The sequence below is a fragment of the Athene noctua genome, chromosome 5, assembly GCF_965140245.1.
Source record: "Athene noctua chromosome 5, bAthNoc1.hap1.1, whole genome shotgun sequence".
NCBI classification, from domain to species: domain Eukaryota; kingdom Metazoa; phylum Chordata; class Aves; order Strigiformes; family Strigidae; genus Athene; species Athene noctua.
In genome coordinates, this window is record NC_134041.1 from 44,896,123 (window position 1) to 44,912,406 (window position 16,284).

Below are 16,284 nucleotides of genomic sequence, written 5' to 3' on the forward strand. Positions count from 1 at the left end.
AAATGGCAGTAATAACTTAATCCTGCTTTTGTGCAAGACAATTCTAACCATTTAGAGTCTAGCAAATGCTGGAAGGGTCTAGTAGATACCTCAAGGGAAGAAAAATTGTTTGCTTTGGATATTTGATCCAAAGAAATCTCTGAAAATTGCAAAGCACCCTTGCCCCGCCACCATCTCCTCCTGCCAGAACAAGCAGCATTTCACAAGTTTGATAATTTTCCCCTAGTTGATGTGAAGCTTTAGAAACAAAAGCAGAAAACAACAGGCTTGACACTTCCATACAACTGGGTAGTAAGACTTTTTATAATAAAAGTCCCAAAGACACCTTTAATTTTTGCAACAAAAAGTTCTCAAGAGTTTGAATATTTGTGCTCTGCCTCCCATCCACTTTACTCATGGTATGTAGTGAAGGAAAGATCTTGGGAAGAAGCAATAGTGGGATTTATGGAAAAAAAGCTTCAAATAATGCAGCAAAATGAAGCTGGTCATCCAGTAACTCTCATTCCAAATCCAGGACATAAATAACTAGATATGTTCATTTCACCTCTCTATCCATTAGAGCTGTCTGATCAGAAAATGGGCTCCATCTGAAGGAGTGAAATGGGAGTCAAGGGCAAACAGCCTACACAGAAATGGGCCAGTTAGTTGGGACAGGAACAGGACCAAAAACTTCTCAGTGAAGAAGCCAGTCACACAGAATCACAGAGCTGCAGAGGCCATGATCTAAAGCACATGCATAAATGGTTAAAAAAAAGACCCAAGTAATTAAAGATCACAATCTTCAGTTTAAATTCTCCCTTGGCAAAGTTGCTAGGATCTCTGAAGGCACTTATGACTCCAAAGCATGAGCTGGACAACCAAGAGATTCAAAGCTGGTGTTAGCATTACCCTTCCTTGCACATGGGCAGATAGGCACAGACATACATATACACTACCTGGAAAGGTTGCAAAACATGTTAACATGGCTTTAGAAGGTCTCTGAGATTATCAGCACTGGGTGAATATAGTGGGGAGGGGAAAACAGGAGTCCACCATACTTCACCCACCTTGCTTTTCCAAATATTTTTCAAGCTTTGCAATTCAGCAGAGCTCACAAACTGCCACATATCTCTGCAATAGATCACAGGTCTCCTTCTAGGCTCCATGTATCCCACAGAGTCAGCTGTAACTACTGAAAACAGTCCTAAGGACATGTAACCTTGGATTATCACCTGGAGAACGTGTTCCTAGCATAGTGCATGATGCTGTCAAAGTCATAGGTCTCTCCCAGTGAGTTCACTTCCCCAGCTTCCATCTTTAAAAAGTTGTACTCCTGACCTGTGATGCCAAACACAAAGGGAAAAAAAAAATCACTTTAAAAAAAAAAAAACAAAAAAAACCCCGCCTTAAACCTCTGGAAGCCTAGAATGAAAATGATATATACTCCTACATTGCAACAATTCTAGCTGGATCTCTATTCACCCAACTATTTTGACTGTTATTCTAGGCAAGGTCTAGCAAGGTCTAGGCAAGGTATTCTAGCAAGAAAGGTGTCTACCCTCCCAAAAGCCAGGTGGAATAACCCGAAGTGCTATTTTACCTTGCTGTATGTTCTCTCTGATGATCGTGACATGCTGGTCCCTGTCAGGCCGTGTGTGCTCATGCCAGAAACCCACCACATGACCCAGCTCATGAGCCACAATACCAAACTTGTCACAGTTCTTCCCAATGGATATAGCCTGAGGGCCCCCTCCTCTGCGACCGACATATGAGCAACATCTGCAAAAGAAAACCCATAAACCCATGCAGCATATCAGTGAATTGAGGAAGTCTGAGACATAGGAATGATGGATGGCGCCTGGCAGGGTCTAGGACAGGCCAGCAGTTGCATACACTGACTATATGTACTTACATGTCTGTGTGTGTGTGTTTATAAAGAAAACATGTAAGTGCATATCTATAAAAATGCATATATACACTTAAGTGTTATCGCACGGAAAAGAATCCAGAGAGGTGTAGCAACTTCTGAGCAAGTACTAATTTATTCTGGTAATTCTTACAGGAAATGACCTGATGCATCTCTGTGACACATTCCCCCATGTAGACATTGGTCTATTGTGGCCAGAGCTAGACTTAAAAAGGCATTTGTCAATGAAAGGGATGTTTGCAGTGCAGTTAGCTGCAGGGAATATGTATGTCACTTACCCACATGTTCTGTACGTGAACACAATGAAACTCTCTTCATCAGTTCTCTCCACAAATGTTACACAAGTGTGCTTCTCCCAGTGCCTCATTGCTTGCTTAAAGATAGCTCTTTGGGTTCCTGAAAAGAAATCCAAGAGCAACAAACAGTGAAGGCCCGACTTTAAGGAAAAACTCCAAAGGACTTCATCTACATAGGGAACAGTCAATCTTTCCAAGTCTATCTTACACCTGTAGACACCTCTTACTGTATCATCCTTACACTAACTTACTGTATCATCCTTTTCTCTCCTTCTGCTTGATGTTTAATTAGAGCAATTAATTCAAGTAGCAAAATTGGTTAAGCACATCAATAATTCTGCATATGAGAAATTTCACCTCAGTAGGTAGAAGTCATCCTAGCAGAGATGCTGAGTGTTCTGATATTGAGCACCAGCTACTCAGTGGTGTGCCAAATTGGCTCTCCTGACACAATGTAACAGAACCCCACACATCTTTTAAGACCCAGGAATCTCATGAGTGCTACAGATGCTCCTCAAAACTACGGCAAAGCTGCTGTCAGGTAGTTTATCTTTAAAATTAGAAGAAAAAAAAACTTATATAGGAGCTAGAGGCAGTCTCAGGGCAGTATAAGAAGGTGTAGAGATACAATACTGCTCTGTGCTCAAACTGAGGGACAGCTCAGGACTTGAACAGAGACACCTGAGAAGTAGGGTATTATGCCTGTCTCACGCTAGCACGAAGACAGGCCACCAAACATACTGGCCACGAACCCCCAGGGAGGGGGGTACTTCCAGTAGTCACTCAGCAGCAACAGTCAGAGAGCTGGGAAGCGATAGCCCGGAGCAGTACACAGCCTCAGGAGGTTCCCTACAGAACGGCCTTACCAGCATAGCCTTTGGTACATGCAGGACTGGAGAGCAAGCCACCACTCTCAAGGGGGACTAGAGAGTGGAGAAAGGCCAGAAGTACATCAGAAAGGCACAAGGAATACAGAGAGGAGCTCCAGGGTGGGATTAAACAGAGGAAAAACACCAAGACGAACACAGGCGAGAACTGTGGTATGGCAAGAGCTGCTTCTTACACAAAATTTCTTCAAAATGGAAGCATGGCGTTACCTACTCTGGACTGACTGTGAAAGTGCGACACATGCAACACAGAAATGACTCTCTCATCATGCCCTGAGGGATGGGGACAGCTGATCTCTGACAAATGTGGGGAAACAGAGGTGGCTAGCAGGCTACTCAATATCCTGTCAGGTTGCAGGATATCCCTCCCTTTGTAGGAGGTGAACAGACCCTCCCACTGGGGCTTCACAGACTCCTGGCAGCATTGTGGGTGCTGGGACAAAGTACATCATGGAAGCCCAACGGAATAATGTCTGCTGGATCTAAGTGGGAGATCGTGGAGGCAGCCTGGGGGACACAGGAAGGAGCTGGCTCCAATGAGGCACACAGCATTTATCATCCATGAGTCAAGGGAACCAATTCCATGGAGAACCACTGAGCTACAGAGAGGTGGCATCAGAGCAAGTTGTCCATCTGCTTTGTGTGAGATTGTGGAAGGAGATCTGCTGCACCCCAAGAAACATTTTAGTTTGGACAATGCCCAGGAGATGTTATAAAGATCATAAAAAGGATACTTTGAGAGCTCCTCATCCACCATGGGACACAGCTCACCGTTCCTCCACCTCACACCTACAGGAGACCCTGAAGTTTAGTGCCCAGAAAACATCAGGTCAGGAAGCAGAGTGCACAGAGAAAGTTCTCTGAGTGGGGATTCAGAAAGCAACCCAGGGTACTTCTGCTCCTGCTCTTCCAAGAGCAGAGAGGATTCCTTTCTGGAAACACAGGGGGTGAGCACAGCTCACAGGTGCTGGACCCTGAAGCAATCAAGAAAAGTAACCAAGTCACCCAATTATTTCTTGAACTCCAGCAGAAGAAACATCTTACTGCACTCTTCAGTCTCAGACTTCCACAGTGCACAATTCCTTGTGCAACTACATCACCACTCTGCCTCAGGAGAGAGGCTCCCAAGGACCTGAATCATTTGTGGGAAAACTGTGCTCCCGAGATCTCCCACACATTTTGAGGCACTCACCCCTGAGCAAACAGGAAGCAATGTTTTCACTACTGACCAGTGAAATTTCCTCCGATCACATAGGGGATCACCCCCCCTGGCCAGATCCTCTCAGCCCTGGATGTGGTTGCCCTGCGCACTCTGTGAGAGGAGTGTGTATCCATCCCAGACTCATCTTTATATTCCTTCCTCTTCGGTCTCCTCATAAGCGTTGTGTTCTGCCTGCCATCTGCAAAACAGAGTGGCGACACTGTTTAAATCCTCTTTAGTTCCACATGCAGCCCTGAGGTAATACCCCAGAGCTTTAGAAAAAGAAAAACAGAGAAAGAAAGATGTTAATCCAAACCAAAAGCCATAGCCAGATTTGCCAGTGATTTATTTGGGATTTAGAGACAGATAACCTGTAGCAACCTGGCCCTTCTTTGTCTGGGAGTCTCCATACACACTATGCCAAACCCATTCTTCCAGAAAGGTGTAAAGGGACACACCCCCTGTCTCTAATCAGCCACTCTCTCCAATAGCAACTTCATAAATGTGGACACAGTACTTAAACAAGGGGAACAGGAGGAGGGGGGGTGTCAAACAAGCCCAGACATCCCTGTATACTCTCATCCTGCCCAACTCATCCAGATCTGCAGAGAAAGGTTTGTTCTACTGGGGCTAGCTTCACAACAGCAACAACTATTCCTTTGAGTTGGCCTTGAAAGAAAAGGATGGACCCCTTAGACTGAAACCTATATTCAAGGATGAAAAGTATTACATAAAAGTGTTTTCCCATGCTAAGTATAGGATAATTTGGAAATATACACAGATCAGATGGTCTCTGCTGGAGGAGGGATGCTTAGGGTGAAAAAGCTGAGGTATTCTATACTTGGCACAGATCTCTATCCATGCTGAATTTCTTCATTTTAATGAAAAGGAGCAAAAATACAGAAGGGAGAACAGGACATGTGTCTCACTTCTTGCTAAAAAGGCAGGGGAGCCCTGGCTGTGTGGTGCTCAGTGTTGACCATAAAACCTGCATGAGGATTCACAGGGGCTTCTAGGCAGATCCTGCACCTTGCCCTGCATCTCTGCTCCTGCAGCTCTGCTTGGATACTGGTTATGCCTACACGAGCTGCACTTTTAATTTGGTGTGGGTCTCACCCAGCAGAAAATATCCTCCATTCAGAGCTTCCTGGCTGTTCACCCCATATTTGCTGTGCCATGGGTGACCCAAATTCTCAAAGGTGCCACAATCCAGCTGGGCTTTACTAGTATGTGTAAGGACTGCGCAGACACCACTTCTTAGATGAGCTACCTGCATCACGCAGCCAACACATCAGCTGGACTTGGGCAAAGTAGTAATAGAGTACAGGGGTTGCAACACCTGCAGAGAGTGCTGGACCTGCAGAGAATTCTGGCCTAAAGGATCACACCAGAGGGAACTCCCTTCTCACCTCCAGAGACAGCACTGCTGTCAGTGGCTCCTCAGTGCTAGTGGACCTCTCTGGAGCACTAAGAGGAGGGATCTAAGCTCCAGCTGTGGTCTTGTGATTTGTATGGAAATCAGCAAGACCAGCTACAGCTTTGCTTCCCAAGTCAGGGACGTGGGCTGCTGGGTTATGAAAAAACACAAGCCCTGCCAAGAACTTCCTTCAGTGACTAGAGGGGTTGCTGAGAGTCTCTTCTCCCATTCATCCCTCCAGCAGAAGCACAAGTAAGCAAACCACTACTGTCAAGGCTGAGGGGATCAAAACAATGGGAAGGAAATTAAGGCAGTGCATGAGGATGGAAGAAATGAACTTCATAACCTCCCTCCTGCTTCACCAGGTCCAGCCCTTCCCACTGAAGGCCTTGCTCTGAGCTGCAGGATAAAGCTGGGAATTTGCTCTTCATCCTGAGCACCTCCCTGGCATGCTGGCTGCACCTGGCATTTAAGAAGCTGGCCCATCCCCAAGCCAGCTGCCCCATCATCCTCAAGCCAGCTGCTAGACCCTGGAAGGCAGATGCTCCAAGGTTGGGCGTTCCCCAATGAAGTAAGAACCATCCTCCCCTTCTTTGTGTAAACCTATCGCAAAGAGGTACTGCTGTGGCATTACAAGGGTCACAACTGGAAGAAGGGAGAGGGTCTCTAGACAGAAGTAGTCTTGTGGACACCTGTCTCCCAGTCACAAACTGCTCCTGGGGCTGCCCAAAATCTCCACGGATTTGCACACAGACAGCTCCTGCCAGCAAAGCCAAGTGAGGAGCCATATGCCCTGCACTCTCCTGCACCTGCACAGAGGACCCTGGGTGTACCCACCAATGCTTCCATTTCTTGCCACTACACCTTCTTGGGTGAATTCTCTGCACCAGTCCTGCAACAACTCTTGACTGCTCCTAATGCCTGATAAAATTTTCTGCCTTTAACAACTTAAATTTGCAGTGGATCCTTGGAGAGACCTGACACACTGTCCTAGCAGGGACTTGGGGAAAGCAAGCAGCAGATGTTGTATCATCAGGGGACAGAAGAAATCTGGACAGCATGCTTGAAGAAGCACTGCTTACAGCCACTGCCAAGTTGCCTGTATGGAGAGGGTTTCTTCAGAAAGATAAAGCCAGGCAGCCTTGCTAATGCTTAGTGTACCTGGATAAACCCTCTCTTACTGACTTGTATTACTGCTAAGCCTGGGACAACCGAGATTCTTTCTAAAATTCCCCCCCCTCCCTCCATGATGAACAACACCCACACCAGCTGTGGGTGCGAGACTCCTTACACTGCCCAGAGCCCAAGCAGTACTCTGCATCTGTGACATGCCATGGAACAGTCCTTGCTGCTCTCTGAAACTCAGTCAGGAGTCTCTCAGCCTTGTCTGGACAGCAGAGACAGCCCAGCTTTACATCAATAGCAGCAACAGCCCATCTCTAAGTGGAAACAGGCCACCAGAAGCACCAACACAGCTCTGCAAGCAGAAGCATCTTCCCCAAGTGCTCTTGCCCATTGCTCCACTCTCTCAGGCCTGCCACCAGCTCAGGAGACATAAGCAGCTCCAATGAGGGAATACAGCACTGGGCTATGAACACAGCAGCCATGACTGGCTGCAGCTGGCATTTAAGAAGCTGGCCCATCCCCAAGCCAGCTGCCCCATCATCCTCAAGCCTCAAACATCTCCCCCGCAGACTGAACTGCTGCATGGTCTCTCTGCCTCAGTGCCTCTGTCTATACATGGGAAACAACAGCCCCTCCTGCCCACATCTTGTAGAGAACAGGGCAACCCTGTGGGAATGCCTGTAAGATCACAGGTCTGGACTGATCCTGTAATCAATACCCTACCTATATGAGCGGGAGAAGCCAACTGAAACTTGGCCTGGGTGATAGCTTCAGGTGAACAGATGCATAAACTGGTTTAGCTGAAACATCCCTGTGACAGCGTCATGGCTACCTGTAGGCACTGGGTCTGGCTGTGAGGGAGTTAACTTTCCTCATACCAGCCCATAAGGTACTATGTTTTGGAACTGTGACTGAAACAGTGCTGATAACACACCAATGTTCAGGCTATTGCTGAAAAGTGCTTGCACAGCATCAAGGCTTTCTTTTTCTCACTCTACCTAGTCCTGTCCACTTCCCCAAGTGAGTAGACATGGGATAGGCAAGAATCTGGTAGAGGATGCAACTGAGATAGCTGACCCAAATTGGCCAAATAGATATCCCATACCATATGTCATCATGCTCAGCAATAAAATCTTTGGAGTTCTGTCTCCAAAAGTAACCATTGCTCAGAAACTGGTCTGCTTGTGGATGGGGGTGAGCAACTGACTTTATATCCCTTGGTTTTAGTTTTTTCCCCTCCTTCCTTCACTTATTAAACTGTCTTTATCTCATCCAGTGAGTTTTCTGACTTTTGATTTACCTGTTCTCTCACCTATCCTGCTCTGAGCAGCTGTGAGGGTGCTTGGCTGCTGGCTGGGGTCAACCCACTACCCTATACAAGGCAAACCCACCCTTGCAGAGAGTCCACCAACAGCAACAAATGCACATGCCTGGGCAGGGCTAGTCTCCTAGACACAGAGGCACACACATGTACACAGGGCAAAACGCAGTTTTACAGGGGATAAAAAAGTAAATAAAAGATACCCAAAGGTCTGGGTGGGGTACCACATTACCCTTTTTAACTGCTTTGTTACTACAACCGGTTGAAGTGGTGTTCTCACTTGACACAAGAGACTGTTCTCCCAGGCCTCCTGCAAAATAAAAAAAGAGCAGAGACATATCTCCTGGTGAGTTGGCTGCCAGAGCTCTGACATGAGAAGGACAGCAGCTAACAGTGATGTAATTTGGGGCCATGCTGGCCACAAAAATTGGTTGCTTTCCCTGTACAGGGAGTGGGGACTAAGAGCCTGATAAAGCTGGGCTCTTTTCCTGGATTTGTTCCTAGCCTACAGTGACACCTTGCAACGCATTACCACCCCGTGCCTTAGTTTCCCCATATACTGAACAGGTACAAAGTCTCTTCTAGGGAAGGTTAACTCCATGGCCATTTACTGAGAATAGGAGCTATACAAGGAGGATGGTAGCCATTGTAAGTACCACTGCTAAATCTCACAATTACAAGGTACACTGTCAAGGCAAAGAATGATTTACATTCAGACAAATTAATGATTTATTACAAATTCATTCAGACAAATACACTCTTAACAACATCTGGTCTGAATTCAGCCTAATCTGAAAATAAAAGTCCTTCTCTGTGATGCTAATACCCACTGGCTACCAAAGCAGGCTAGCCATGCTAGCTCCTGGGCATTTCTTGTGCTTCATCCAGCACCAGCTACCCCTTCCTTTTGGAGCAGCACTACCAGGCACAAACAGGTCCCCAGCTTGTCCATGAAGGTGGCTCCCTCCAGCTCAGTCACCAAAACAAAACTGGTTGGTCCCACTCAGAGTACCTCCCTGCCTGGCTTTTCTATTTCCTCATGGAAAACAGACTCATGATATTCCCATGATGCACAAGACACCAACATGTTGGGGCAGGGATCTGACTGCTTGATGTCACAACTATTGGGCACAGAAACCACAGCAGTTCCATGGCACTGTGCTCAATACTCTCCTTTCCTCCAGACAGCACTGCTGCTTCCTCTCCCCCTCAGTGTGCTACGGCAGAGCATTGCTGCCAGCAGGGAGCAGGGTGAAGCGACTCCACTGGGTTAGGCTGTCTGGCACACCAAGAGGGCCTGAGGGGGCTCAGTGCATCCAGAATACTCTACCAAAAGATGAAGACTCAGGGACAGATCCTAGCTCCCCAGAAAAGTCACTGCTAGGGAATGGAGACAGAGACCCCGGTCTATAGCCCCTACTGGTGTTTTGACCATTAAAGTACCACAATACTTGACAATAGCCCAGTACTAGATTGTAGTTTTTCTGATGTATGACATACAAAGAGGATCTTCCCTCAATGCTGGATCCATTCTGCCACAGAAAAAGATTTAAAATGTCGCCCAGTGCCAGAAACCGATTTAAAACAATAACTTGTTCATGCTTCTGTTTCAAAGGACTTCAGAGTAGTTCTGCCCACTATAAAGAAAAATACCAGCCGTGCAAATTCACGTGTGCTGCAGGAAGCAAACTGACATCTCCCTCCCTTACACAAGGTTACCACCGAAGCCTGATTTCTATAAGCACAGTTATGTCCACCCTGGTGCCTACAGTCCTAAGGTCTACAGACAACGCTCCCATGGGCAGCACATAAGAGAGAATCACAACCGGGTAACACAGGAGAAGGACCGAGTTCCACAGCATATTCACTTGGCTACTGCGCTAGCAAGGTGCCAGACACAGTGAAGTTCTGAATGCTCATAGGCAGCTCATGGATAACTGCTTTAATCAAAGCAGTTTTCAGAGCACTGGAACGACCCCGAGTTATGCATCTTCTGTCTTGATTGTGTAAGTATATTTTTCTATTCACAACATACTTTCTAATCTTTCTTCCCACCATCATCATCTTCAACTTCCCCTAAAATGCCTGTTTCTAAATGAACTAGACAGCAAATAAAAAAAATCCAACCAACCAAAACAACCCCAAAACTTAGAGAGGCTAAGTAGTTCAAAAAAGGGTAAAGAAGCAGAGGTATTTTCACAGTATTGGTTTTCTGTGATATTTTTCAGTTTCTTAAAAATATCTAAATGAATAAGAATTTCAGAGTGCTTAATGATTTTGCACCCTACCATAAAATCACCCAGGGATCTGCTGATTGTCCCACCAAGGGAGGACCAGCAGTCTTGGATTTGAATTCTCTGCAGTACCAGCAGCTGCTGAGTGTGGGGAGAGAAGGAGCACTAAGACATCATCCAGCAGCAAGAGCACCTTTAGGACAGGGACAGCAGAAGAAAATGCAGTGAAAGGGATAGAAAAATGGTTGGAAAATGGGGGAGGGGGAAGAGAGAAGGCAGCAGATCTTCTTTCTATAGTTGTTTGTCTTCCAGGTTTCCTGGGCTTTCCATTTTGCAAGGTCCAACTTGGGAACACCACAGAAGCCAGAAAGCAACTATAGAGAGCATAGAAACTTGGGCAGCAAGTCACTGAACAGTCACAGACCCAACACGGAAAACCAGCCAGCATCTCTTTGGCAGCAAAGCTCTCCATGGTGACTGTAGTAGGAGGGAAAACTCAAAATGGTACCTAGGGTCAGAGAGCACAACACATGAGACAACTAGATGTATAACAGAGAAATAAAACTGGCACAGACCACATTCACAGCCTTAAGAAGGTGGTGCTGACACCATCACTGTTGTCCCCCTGCCTCCTCCTTCCCTATCTTGGTATCATGGTTCCCTTGTGAACAGAAGGGAGGCTGAATGAACTGGCCTCTGCAGAGGTATTACCAAGAGCAAGTTTCTACAGTTTTGGTGGCAAGGTAAAGCACAAAAAGCATGGTCAATCACCACATGCAGAAAGGGAGATACTGTTAGTCATACAGCACTGCTGGATGCTGTGTGGACACTTCCAAGAGCGATGTCTCGCTTTCGAGACAGCTGGACATCTTCCAGCCCCTGAACCAGTCTTGCTTTGCCAGCTGGAAAATTCTTCTTTTTGTTCCGGAGCTGGCTTCTTGCAAATTCTTCTCCAGCCCCTCCCAGGTGGCAAGGACAGAGGAAAAGGTACATCTCTGACAACTTGGAGGAGGGCTGAGAGGATGGTATCAAATTCTATCTCTCCAACTTGATACTACTGTAACTAATTAGAATATAAGGAAAGGGATGATGAAAGACAGCAACAAAATGAACCAAAGGAAAATAAAATACACAGACTCTCAGCTGACTATAGGTTAAAGCTTCCCAGTCCAAGAGACACACTAAATCAGGGGTTTGTCTCCCAGAGGAAGTGCCATAGTTTAACAGAGCTTGACTGGACAAAAGCCACTAGATGTGTGAACAGGAACAAGCCTGATTCAACAAGATGGATTGCTCTGAACTTTATCACTCTTTTGCAGCCTCAATGTCCCATCCTAAGATTTCCCTTTGTGTTCTTTCATGCCCGGTCCTCGTCACTTCCTTAAGCTCTAGCTCAACAAAAGTTCCTCTTCTCAGTTAAATTTTACATACCCAGGACTTCTCACACCCCCCCCCCCCCAAGTATGCTATTCTTCACACAATATCCCATTCCATTTAAAGGAAACCCCAACCAGCCATTCACCACCAGAATTATTAAGGCATGTGGTCTTTGCTGAAGTAAAGGATAATTTTGTATTTCTAAATAAATGCAGCTTGCTTCCAGTCACAAACAGATTGCTTCTTAATTGAACTTGGGAGGTGAATTATATGGTGAATTAGGAAAAAAGAACAACTCTGTATTTAGTGAATTGTTCCCCTAAGACGGAGCTATATGGGATTGAATTGCAAATGATGGCACCAAAACCTACAGCCGGGCCCCCTCTCTTGCACCCGAGCTGCTGACCTCTGCCATGCTGCAGTATCATTTGCACAGACTGCTTTTCCAAGCTGTGAGCACATTCTTTCCCAGAGATCAGTGCAAGCCTTGGTTTCTTATGCAAAGGAGATGTTTGAATAAACTAGTGTGACTAATGAAATCTACAACATCTTTGCATATTTTGTCTCATTGTAGCCATTGAAAAGGGAGAGCACTACACAAAGGCCATATATGGGTGTGCAGATATACCAGATATTGTCAAACACTACTAATCTCACCAGTACTAGGGAGCACCCATACCCTCCTCTTCCATAAGGGTGTTTTTGAATCATACATGAACATTTTGGAAGATCCTGTTCTGATTTCCTTGAGCCTTTAGATATTTCCTATCCTCATGATACCTAAACATATCCCAAAGATTAAATTAACAGTCATTTAGTCCTCTCTTCTGATTTTTCCCAAGAGAAGACTAATTCAGGATTCTAGCAAAACAAAGATAAGCAACTGATGTGCCAAAATCAGTAAACAAGGAAGCCAAGAAATGCACCTTGAATATGGAAGCAGCTGCACAAGATTGCAGGCAATGTGCAGGTCCTGTTGCCCCCTCAAGACATTCCTGAAGTTGTACCCCTCTGATGGACTATTCTGTCATGTCCGAGAGCAGAGCGGATTCCAGCCTTACTGCTCCAGCGCATGAAATGCCCATGTATGTATTGAAACCTATTATGAGAAACACTGGAGAAAAGAGTGGAGATCTTCAGTTTGACACAATGGTTTGTGGAAAGCCAACAGAGTAATAAAAAGGCAGGCTTGGCCTACCACTTACAGTAACCCATAATGAGATGAGCAAAGCAGGACTAACTTTTCTGTTTTTTAAAATGTATATTCAACAGTTAACAAGCCCTCCAAGATCATCCTCAGTACTTCCCACCTGCTGCAGTGACAGACCAGCCATCGCCTTTCTCCAGCCTGACTGTTTAAGCTTTGTCTGCTTCTCCCACAAGCAAGGATGACACACAATTTCGTAGATCATGCCTCCATGCAGGAAGCTGTACTAGATCTAAGCTCTTTCAACTCCCACATTTTTGGAAAGTTCCTAACAATTTGTTCTGTTTAACAGCTACAACCCCAGCAGGACACTGCTGGACTCCCTAACTAGATAATTTAGTCTCTGTGAATGACCTGGCAGAGAACACACAAGAGATTCTCTGCCCAGACTGGGAATATTTCATCTTCTACCTACAGTGCACTTGTACAACAACTCTTTTTTCTGTTTCCCACAGACCAGCACTGCCAAGGGAGCTTGGCTGACTGAAAGAAATGTCCAGGAGTTTAAATGTACCCTAAACCTGAGATAAATCCACCATGCTTGCAACCCTGGCTGAAGAACAGGTGCCTGAATTGTTTGCAGGAACTAGAGAGGCAGTCTGAGGTGGAAGGTGAGGGTCCAGCAAAGCAGAAAGCAGCAGGCTACAGCACTGTTGGGAAGAAAGCAGTTTCTCCCACTCTTCCAGAAGAGGAAAATGAAAATTCAGTTTTGTTAAAAGAAGTCCATGTTGTTCAGCTGGAACCAAAATAAGAGACAACATATTAAGAGAGAGCATACACAAAGCATGCCATCAAAACTGTACTGTTTGCAGTTCCCTTGTAGCACTGCCACAGGATAAAAGAAGTGTGTAACCTGAAGAAAGAACAGGAAGTAGATTCCATTCAGCACCCATACTTCCCACAAGAGATGGTGGGACTAGGAGCAGTAGTAATATCTTGGGCCATATATTGTGTCTTCTACAGGATGCAACTTTGGTTTGAAGGTATTTATTATTGTGCATGTTCTGCTTTTTTTTTTTTTTTTCCCAGACCAGGTAGTCTGAACCACCAAAGAGGGGGAAATCATATCCCTTACTAAATAAAGCTTCTGTGCTTGCTTCCACTTGATTACAAACCATGAGGAGCTTATCGTCTGAAAAAGGAGAGGAAAGCTAGGCAAAGCAGCTAAGCAACCCGCGGGTGAATCAAGATGCATGTTGAGGACCTAGAAATAACCACCATCCTGCTATTGAGTCCCTCTAAGACCTCAAAGTTGCCTGAGAGGCAGCTGACTCCTAAAACATTTTAACACCATCTGTCTTCTAGCTTTTATCAGAAAACACTACTGTGGGGCAAGATGAGTTACCCAACAGAAAGCAAAGCAGAAACATCAGTCTATCCTGAGATACATCAAGCTTCATTTTCAGACATCTATCTAGAATTTTAGTCTAAAACCCAACTACTGCCAATAGGATTTGTAGGTGTCTGACAAACTAAAGTTTGAGAAGACAAAATGTTCCTACATAGGAAGTTGGATGGGATGAAGTTTGCAACACCTCCCTTTTTTTCCAAAGTGGAAAACTTCCCATTAAAATCAAACCCTCCCATTTTCAGAGCAGCTCCAAGTCAGCATAATTTTTCCTTTCCAGACCAATGAAGACTCTCTCCATGTTTGCTGGTGCTCCTCTTACTTCCCTGATTGCTGTCCACACAGGGGAAGGCCTCCATTGCTGAATTTGGAAGGCAGCTACCACCACTACGTTCATCACCTCTGTTAAGGACAAAGGAATCCCCAGTGAGCACTGAGGGCTTTATCACGTTCTCCTGTTTTTCTGATTTAGAAGAGAGTAACTTGACTGTACACATAATTATCTCGTCACAAGTGGATCAAACTGCAGCAAGACTTTCTGTAGTATGTCTTACTGTGAAGGAAAGGCCATTTCAGAGCTGGGACACAACCAAGAGAAAAAAGCATCATAAAATACATTTAAGAAATTATTAACAATTTCACCTCCCCTGCCTATGCCTTAAAACATCTCACTTTCATAGTCTCATTCAATATACATGCTAGTCACACACCACAGCTTAGAGACTGGATTTTAAACAGGCTACAGTGAAGCATCAACAAAACCCAAGAAGTTCAGGTAATATTAAACACTCATCACTGTTCAGAGCTTCAGTTCTAGTGAACTCTGTCATATTATGACCATCAGAGAAGCTTCTGGGAGAACAGGATAAGTCAAACTTGGCATTACATGCTGCTTTTTAACTTCCTCATTAACCAGTGGTCAAGAACTTTTTACCATAGAAAAAACACTTTATTGCACTGGATTTTCTAACCACAGAGAAAGTGATGATTTTATTAAAACAAGCTCTGCTGGGAAAATGCATCCAGAATGTGGAACAGATGTTTCCCAGAGCTGGTGAAGAGTCTACAGCAAAAACCTTTCATAAACCCCTGGGCCCTGGAGATCTGAGCAAATGATTTGAGATAGATCGTTCAGCACTTCCTGTCAGTGGAACAGCTGAAGTTCCCTTGAATTATTTAAAGGAAAATAAATTAAAGAGGAGAAGAATTTCGAACCCCAAATTCCCTGCAGGAATCTGTTTTTTATATTCAGAGTAAGCTGACTAGCTGCAATAACTCAGGAGAGTCCCAGGGTCCAGAAGCTTGACAAACAGATGTGTCATCTCAATATCAGCTCTGTGAATGCCTGTGCAGTGCAAGGACACTGGCATCCCAGGGAAATTCAAGAAAAGAGGAAGGTGAACACCACTAAGCAAATGCAGGGCTGCCACAAACATGAGCTGCAAAGCACTTAATGCACCAAGCCCTTCTGCTGGCCATCCACATTTGGAGCAGCACAGCAGGCAGAGCAGAAGTACAGGCAGCACCATTCCCCAACACCCTGTGTTTTCCCTGGACACTCCCTGCTGTTCTGGAAGTGGCAACATCACTTTTATACTATGAAGTATCTTCTTTTTAAAGTAGATACTGCTTTTTAAAGAAGATACTGCAAGAAATGGGAGAACATGACCCAACCTATCCATCAACCCTTCATCCAAGAGTCAATTCTTAAGGGGAGCAATGCTCTCTGGAGACAAGGAAGGACTGTGAAGACTGGAAGGAGCCTTCTCCTGCAGGATGTAACAGCCACCTCTGTTCCCTGAGGTACAGACAGATCAGAAAGAAAAAAGTTACCTATAACCTGTGTCATGTCACTGATTTCTTCCAGTGAAAAAATGAGTCCTGCAAGCCCCTGGCTTACTGTGCTTTTACTGAGAACAGTAAAAATTAAAAGCTAAAGTGAGTACACAAGTACTTTGACCATGT

The 16,284-nt window shown here is 45.2% G+C and overlaps 1 protein-coding gene across 2 annotated transcripts in view; it reads right to left on the reverse strand.

The window, feature by feature from the left end:
- The window catches only part of TLL2 (tolloid like 2), a 98,966-nt gene that overhangs the window by 35,102 nt on the left and 47,580 nt on the right, over positions 1–16,284 (reverse strand). Inside the window, exons 3-7 of one of the 2 annotated variants that reach the window (XM_074908324.1) lie at positions 8,386–8,463; positions 4,319–4,489; positions 2,185–2,302; positions 1,580–1,758; positions 1,212–1,317 (exon numbers count right to left, since the gene is read on the reverse strand). In XM_074908324.1, coding sequence (XP_074764425.1) covers positions 1,212–1,317; positions 1,580–1,758; positions 2,185–2,302; positions 4,319–4,489; positions 8,386–8,463 — 652 coding nt within the window. Of the gene's footprint in view, positions 1–1,198; positions 1,759–2,184; positions 2,303–4,318; positions 4,490–8,385; positions 8,464–16,284 lie in introns of those variants that run through there. The other variant, XM_074908325.1, reaches the window with a different exon arrangement.